Source organism: Rhopalosiphum maidis, chromosome 4 (genome assembly GCF_003676215.2).
Source record: "Rhopalosiphum maidis isolate BTI-1 chromosome 4, ASM367621v3, whole genome shotgun sequence".
NCBI classification, from domain to species: Eukaryota; Metazoa; Arthropoda; class Insecta; order Hemiptera; family Aphididae; genus Rhopalosiphum; species Rhopalosiphum maidis.
Window position 1 is genome coordinate 1,839,423 of NC_040880.1, and position 9,024 is coordinate 1,848,446.

The 9,024-nt window shown below is 29.1% G+C and overlaps 1 protein-coding gene across 2 annotated transcripts; it reads right to left on the bottom strand.

Annotated features, from left to right (window-relative positions):
* Window positions 1-31: 31 nt before the first annotated feature.
* LOC113561317 (probable sodium/potassium/calcium exchanger CG1090) lies at window positions 32-8,708 on the bottom strand. 2 transcript variants are annotated; one of them, XM_026967656.1, is made up of 8 exons: window positions 8,493-8,708; window positions 5,740-5,958; window positions 4,340-4,735; window positions 3,936-4,055; window positions 2,953-3,063; window positions 2,120-2,326; window positions 1,486-1,587; window positions 32-723 (listed from the first exon to the last, which is right to left on the bottom strand). In XM_026967656.1, exons 1-8 carry the CDS (start codon window positions 8,641-8,643, stop codon window positions 395-397), a joined length of 1,635 nt encoding a protein of 544 aa, XP_026823457.1. In that variant the 5' UTR covers window positions 8,644-8,708; the 3' UTR covers window positions 32-394. The 2 variants fall into 2 exon arrangements, with proteins under 2 accessions (XP_026823457.1, XP_026823458.1); XM_026967657.1 differs by lacking the exon at window positions 1,486-1,587.
* Between the last annotated feature and the right edge of the window lie 316 nt (window positions 8,709-9,024).

Here is a 9,024-nt window from a genome sequence, read left to right on the forward strand (position 1 = left end):
TAGATAATATACAAATGAATAAAATAGTGTCATTATTTGGATCGCGCAAGGCATATATTTGCGCTTTTAGTAGTAACTATGATAGTTTGGTTCACTTTTTAACTTGGTCGGCCTGAAAATTGGATATATACTTCAGAGGAATTGTGGCCCCCGTAAAAATTTGCGTATTAAAAAATAAAAAAATGTCATTGTCAAGAGGTAGCAATTGATATAGATTCAGGTCATTCCAATGTGAGTCTCCGATAACTCTTATTCGTATCCGTATAACTGGAAAATAAAGATTGTGGGGACTATCTATTCGGATCAAACTACTAATATTAAACTTAAATAGTTAAATACACTTTATACTGTCGTTTACAATCAGTAGTGGAATAAAACAAATAATTTAAAAATATCAGCTACACCGTACGGGTTCATCGTCTTTGGCAACATTCAGTCCGTTGATTATCAACGCCGCTATGACAACTATCTGGCCGACAAGGCACATAATTCCAAATGGTTTGTGCATTTTGTAACCACTAATTGCGGCCGCCACATTAAGAATGACCACGCTGGCGATCATCCACATGCAGTTAAAGAACAAGGTGTCGGTTTGCAGTGTGACGGGTCCACCATTCATCGATGTTGGCAGCGTGCACTTGACAAACCATGGCAGACCCAGACACAGTAGTATATCCATTGTGTTGGAGCCAAGCGCACTGCTGATGCTCATGGACCCTTCGCCTGCAAAAGTTATTAAATATGTGATTTACAAAACACAAGAGTAGACGTTTTTGTAACCAATAACCATATTATGTTTTAACATCTGCCTTACTTTACGTAAGTTTTAGTGTCATATGATAAAAAGAATCACTGTACATTTTTTATATTATGTATAGGATGTGTATTATATAGGTATGGCGTATGTACATGATACATAATATATTAAGTAAAAAAAAAGCAACTTTAAAGTAAGTAATAAATAAGATCCAGTTATTTTATAAGTTAATTATTGAAATATTGTTTATACATAATTTAGTAAGTTTTTTTGTAGCTTTCCTTTTGTATTCATTTATAACCATAGCTTTTTTGGATTTTTTTATCCTATTATTGCTTATTCCATATTTTCAATATCACCACGTTCCATGTAAACTGTGTGGTGTGTTATGAATTCTATATATATTTGCAAAATTAAATTCTATTGTTTAGGTAAAACAATTTCACTAGTCACTGAGAAGTAATTATCATCGACTACGCAAAAATACGTCGAAGTATTAATAGTGGTATATAATTAAGTAGAATATTTTCAATTATTTGGTATATTATGGCTTACATTTAAAACAGTATATTGCAGTGGTAGTAAAATGTGGAATACTGGATGCTACCCTATCGTCACTTAGTATAGCTACTCATAAATTTTTGGCTTCTACTATTGATTTTAGTATATTTTAAAATCAATGCTTCTACCTACCATCAATGTTATACTTACAAACTGCTAATTCTTACCGTTTTGTGCGTTTATTATGCCCGAAACAGCTTCGGGGATGCTGCTGCCGACTGCTAAAACCCCTATGCCCATGACAACGTCACTAACGCGAAACGTATCACCTATATAATAGTAGTACGAAATAATATAAACTCCAAGAAATAAGTATATACCTTATTATTATTATTATTGTAACAAACCATTCCAACACAAATAACAAAGTGGTAATGTACAGAATACACATATGTCTTAACAATTTTTTCACTCCAGTGAAAATTGATTTTTGGCTACTCCTCCATTACAAAATAGATCTATTTATATTGTATTATATGTTGATATATTTAATTACTAAACCAAATATGAAAATATAAAAATAGTCTAACCACTTATCGTCTAATCCACCTTTGAATTTGTCTTTGAACTATTTTATTCTTCAGTTGACCCCCCCAGGTACGGCCTTGTTCGAGTATATATAATATAATAAATTGAAGTTTCATTAAATTTCAAATGTGATTCTCACTAAGAGCCTATTAGGGCATATGTGTGTGCTTAACCACTGATGTAAATATATATAGCATTGAGCATACATATAAGATAAAGCAGATGTATGAAACACGAATACATGCACGTGATGCATTTTACTTTTATACTTACCACATATCGTTAAAAACCATGACAAAACGTATGTGACCACGCTGACCCATATGATTGACATGACAAACGTGATAGGGTATAGTGCTCGTTTTACTCGACAATCCGGAATCGTGATACACAACGTAAAGTTAACCGGCAAGCAAAACGTCCACCAGACGACCGGTAACAAGTTATTACTCCAAGACGATTTCGACTGAGGTAAATAAGCTGCATAAAACGATTTATTTTTAGACTGAAAAGTGAAAATTACTATAGTAATAAATGTATATTTGTATAACACACATTATTATGTCATACAGTAAAAAAGTTTCGACAAAAATCTACTAAAAAATTAAGAAAAAAATTGCAAGAATTTGACAGTTATATATTTTAAACTGTTAGAAATTCTAAATGCCTATCTAATTGGATAATGTATACAAATCAAAAATTTAATACTCAAATTGGATAAACTTTTGGAATAATAATAGTTAAACCTATGCTTAAAATTGTATACAAATTTGAATCTTTCATTCGAGACAATTTATTAGAATTAGTAAACAGCTGCATGTAATTATTAATTAGTAATATATAGGTAATAGGTAAGTATTATAATTTCAAATTTGTAATGTATTTAATATATCATATAACAATAAATTATTAGTTTAATAAAGAAATATTAAATATATTTTTATGATTAGGTTTTTTTCTAAAAAGTCTATTAGGTACCGACTATTTACATTTATGCAATAATCCAAAAACGTTGAAAAAACAACTTATATACATATTTGTTTAATAATATTAAGTATATTTTACATTATTATATTATATTATATATTCTCATATTTTTAACCTACTTTGTACATTCACATTTGATTGATCGCATTCACCAAAGATTGTCGTGGTCGAAGTAAATGTTATTTTTGATGATGTTCGCTCGTCATTTTGCAGCTGCAGCTGGTGTTCGACTATTTAATATAGAATTATATAAAGTTATACATACTACGTATATACACTGAAGAAAAATTCAGATTTAGTACAATTTTAACAGTAGTTTTAATCTCGTGTTCATGTCCAATAGGTCTCGCTGAACAAATTTTTATTATTATGTTGATTCCACATGCCTAGGTTATACGTTCGTATAATAACAGTATTATATTATTTTATATATTTAATAATAAAAAGAGCTGTATCATTAAATTGTTCATTTTAGCTAACAATATCTAAATCGATTACATTTTTAAGTTATTAAACTTCAACTGAATAATATACCCAGTGTTGTATTTAACTTGCCATAATTTAAATTTGTTCACAAAGTAATAAGGAATACTGACAGCCATATGTATCTACATTTAAATTGAGCCAATTGAGGTACCTACGCTACACAAAAATACACTGAGTGCCCTATTAATGAATAATTATTCATTTCTTCGGGGGTGAAGTTACAAAACTAATAATATATAAACCACGATGGTGCTATAGATGAATAATAGATGCTCAATGATTCCGATGGCTTTGGTATAATTACGTTTTTTTATCGGAAAAATAAAATACTACAACATAATTAAATCATCTGTATTATCTTCAAATTATTTTGCATTGATTATTTTAAATTAAAAAGTAAATAAGGTGTCAGTTATTATAATTTATAAATTTATAATAAATAAAACAGATCATATTATGTTAACGAAATAAATAATGTATAAGCAGGCCGGGCCATATTTTATAATTGAAAAAAATGAATTATATATATATTTATTTCTTCAATTATAAATCGTATTCCAGTATTCTATTAGGGAAAGCGTATCTTAATTCTTAATTTACAATACTAATAACTCACCTGTTCCGTATTGACGTATTGGCGTATCACTTCTGTGTAGTGTGATATTTTGAGATTCCACAGAAGTATATTTTGTACAACATAGCAATCCTTTGATACGCTCAAAAATTGATACAATGCCTGTAAGTAGTCATTGCACATAGGTAAAAATAATTTAAAAATATTATTTGGACTTATTTAAGATGTGGATAAATAATATCGTCTTGTCTACTAGCCTGCAACAATCACGAGTCGTTATGTTTTTCTAAACCGTTAAATTTACTAATTTTTGTTGTAGTCCATTATCGGCAATCGGAATTAGCCCACGACCCTCCCAATTAAAATGATCGGACTTCATCGCCATATCTGATGACATATCGATACCACACTAATAATAAAAATAATATTATGACGTCGGATCTTACGGTTGTGGTGTTTCCACTTTTCCACTTTCTCGACGAGTTTGTATTGCGTGAACAAGAAGACAAAATATCCAAAGAACATGGTTACCATGATCAGCGCCTCGTACCAAGTGACCACGTTGTCGACAGCGATGGCGGCCAACACGGCTATGGACGTCACGTACACGCCGCTGTCCCGGATCAGCGGCCACTTTTCCACCGTGATCGGCCGACTGCACACTGCCAGGCCCGCACAAGCCGACACGCCCAACGTGTTGTACACGCCGCTTCCCACTACCGTGCCTACACCGAGGTCAGACTTGGTCACAAAAGTTCCGATCGTGGAGACGAGAAGCTCGGAAGTGCAGGTAGCCGCCGCCATAAATGTCGCCCCAGCGACGTCAGGCGAAAGTCCCAGATCTGAAATAATCGACAATAATATCATGCAAAATTCGAGTCCGGTGACATATCTAACGCGAGGAAAACGGAGGCAATTATCTCGGGGCGTGATATATTTTTATGGGCTTACGCATGCGACGGACGTTGCAGGCGATTGTCAAGTATTTAGTTGAAGACGGCGTAATTAATATAAACGTGTAAGGTTTACTGTAAACCGTAAATGGTATATGATTTCAATTATACAGGGATGGAAAAATTATTTTGACTAGATACGCTTTAATTTATAGCTACACCGCTGATTGAATACGACGCCGTCAAATAAGATATAAATATCGAATTGCGTTTGCAGTGCTCGAAAGTGCATGGTGGTAGCGCATTAATATTCTTCTCTTAGGGAGGTGCCGTGCAGCCGACATCAAAACAATATTATAAAATTGTGTTCAAATTATATTTTATTTAGAGATAATTTAACGTTAACTACTATTATATAGAGTGCCAATAGTTTTAAACCATATTTTCTTCAGGGTATTTTACAAGAATTCTAGGACACCTTACACAGGTGTAATATATTTTCAATAATTTTGGGGCACATCTAACACAAACTGTGTTATCTAGTCAGATTTTTCGATATTTTTAATATTTTTAATACAAAAAATGGTTTATTTAAAATTAATGAATATTATAAATTGTAATGATAATATAAGATATTAGTGAACCTATCCTCGACAGTAGTGTAGCTAATTAGCCTAACCACAACGCCGCGCTATAATATTGTAATACATCGAGGGATAATAATCTAAATTAGGCATTATATAAATTATAATACTAGCATCAATATTTTTAGAGGAGAAAATCCTCTTGACTAAATAAAAATTCGATTAAATCTGAAAATATTAATAACAACATTTTATATTTTACATGTTTTGTCAGTTTAATTATTAATCCTATAGTATTATACTGATTTAGCTTAATTTTTTCAGATTTATAAATACATTAAAAACTTACATCAATTTATAATATCATACCTAGACATATATATAACACCGATGGTAGGAAATAATCTTGACAAACAAACGTTATAAATAGGAATCCATAAAATGACAAAATTAAGTGAACGATAACGGCTCCGTGAAGTCTTTGTTCTTCAGTGAAGAAATCTCTAGGAAATTCATCAATTGAACGGTGAACATTTGCACACATTGTCGGACTGATGTTCTTAACATTTTCTATGGTAAAATTTTTTCCTGAAAATAAATTAATAATAAATATTTACATAATTATATATATTATCATAAACATTCGCCATCAACCCTGCCTGGAATCTATCCATTTTTCAATCCAATCGATTTAAAAAGTGATTCTATTTAGCATACTATTAGATTTTAATGATGCAAATATAAAACTTGCGTATAATCCAAATTATGCCACAACAGATCAAATATCCTGTAGCTGTACTAAAGTCTATAATATTATCAAAATCAAAATATCTAACGGATATCAAATTCACCATTAAAAAGACAACAGATACGACGAAAATCCTCACTATCACTCCACTCTATTAACCCGAAATACTTCAGGTATGAGGGTGTAAAACCCGCAATTATGTTGTTTCCGTCTTACAAATACGTAATATAGCAAATTGACGCTCAGCAGATAACGTTTAAAAATTAAAAATTAGAGTGAATTGACCTATTATGAATCTTGATGGTAAGAAAATTATCTTTGTTTGTATGTTGGTTTTTTACGATAGTTCAATATTTTAGCAAGTTATGAGTATATAATATATAGCGTAAATTAAAAACGCTCATAAGTCACTTAAAAACTGAGTAATCGTAAAGAGCCAATACATACAAACACAGATAATGTTCTTACCATCAAATTTCATAATAATTCAATTCACACTGATTTTTAAATTAACAGAGCTAAACGTGATCTGCTGCGCGTAAAATTGCTATGTTGCGCACTTGTAAGACGGAGACAACACAATATGCAAGTGTTGGGTTCTCTTAAAATCAAGAATTAAAAATCAAAAATTATGGCAGCCGTTTTTTTTCTTTGTTGTTAAAATTTCACTCATTTTATTTCATTGAAACTTATATATTCATAATATAATATAATCGTGAATTTTATACATAATTTTAAACTAACTTTATTGTTAGTACCTATAATATTAAATTAATTTGTTTTTTTATTTTTATATTATTATAATAAATTGTTTAAAATATAGTTATTTTTTTGTTTATTAAAATTTAATTATTTATAGTTTTTTAAATACGTTTGAAAAGTTAAATAATATTTATGTTATAAATATAAAATTTTTTATTATTATTTTTATTTTTTTATGCATATATTAAAAAATTAACATACTAATCTATTTTTTTATTGTAAGTTTTATATCAATACAATTAATTTAAAATGAATATAAATAAATAATTGTTTGCAAAATTTTTTTATCGTATTTGAATCACCCAATTTTTTTGTGGTGAATTTTATATATACTGGTGATAAACTAAACAGTTGACCAGTATCTGTTGTATTTATCTTAATTTTTAACTAATCAATTTTAATCTGTGTCAAAAAAACCGTTTATAGAATTATATTTTACTTTTACACAATACCTTTTTTTAAATTTTATTTATTTGTAAAATAAATAATACCTTGCGTTGAGAATCACAAAATCATGACTTGTTAAATATTTAAGTATAAATTATACTATTTTAGACGTTGGTACCTGCACGTAACAAGCTTTTGTTATTTAATTTATACTTGCATTATCATAAGTCATAGCAAAGGCAATTGAAATTTTATCCATAAATATTAAGTAATAATAGAGCAGAATTCAATTTTTTAATCATTTTTATAAGATTACACAACATTATATTTATGCTTATATAAGTACCGGATTAGTTGGATATATAATAAAATGATCAGTATATATACAATATACATACTTAATGATAACTTTTTAGAGTGATTATTTAAGAAACATAATCCTATTTATTATTTTTATGGCTTAGAATACATATTGAACTATGCAATGTTACTGATATCAGCAGCGTATTTATGTTTATCATTTCAAATACCATAATAACTACGTATTTTAAAACTTTGTTCTAAGTAAATAATATTGAGCGATTTTTAATTATTTATTTTGGTAAAACTAGTTTTTCGCATAAGGAGAGATTTCAATTGGTAGGGTCTCATTTTAGTATAATTGCGAGACTATAAATGTTAAACGCACTATATACGTTTATTCAACGACAAGTGTTAACATTGAACCAATAACTCAAATTCAACGTCAATTGCCAATATTTTTTATCCAACAACCATTTATTTTAAATTATTATTAGTTAATATTATGGACAATACATATTATGCATTATAAATTATAAAAATGTTAGTGTCAATACATCATTATTATATAACTATATGACTGGGAGGCATAACTAAGATTTTTATTTTTTAACACCGAGAGAAAAAATAATAAAATTATACGCTCAGTCATAAATCAGTGTCGGGATTGAGATGGTGATGTCATGAAAATATTGCCAATATATTATAATATTTATTTTATAGTGGTCATTAAATACAATAATTTTAGACTTTTTATACCGCGGTAAAATTTCAGTCAGTTTATTTATCTTTTCAAAAAATATTATTTGCTATAAAACAAGTTTTTCCCGTGTAATAATCTAAAAATTATGATCGATTTTTTGCAAAAAAATACGTACGATAGTAGTAAATGGTAATATATTGTGTAAATCTGTCTTAAATTTACCTGGGCTTAAACGGTTAATGGCAAGGCGGATTGTAGACGTGGTATTGGAATGAACCACTGGTGTAGTATTAAGAGTGTGAGCAGCAACTGCAGCGAGTAGCACAACTGCAGTGGCCAAAAACTTGAGTCTACGAAACATCATCATAATCATTAATTACGATTTATGTTAACCTCAACAGACGATAACTTTTAATTGTGATTCTGATGCAGTGACAATAATACAAATTGTATCATTATCATATGATATGCACACTGCGTGAATGTTATACTTTTCACAAGTGGTGTAGATATAATAGCTTCCGAGATGAGAGGAGAAGGAGAGTGTTTTATATTGAAAATATTATCAATAATAATTTTAAAGTACGTGGTATTATTGTATTAACTATTATTATAATTTCATGTAAACACGATTTGTGTATATTTATACAAAGTATATAATATTATAATATGGTACCTAAACTGCATATATTTTATTGTAATTATTAATCTATAAATTAAATAGGTACATATTTTTATTATTTAAAAATACTTA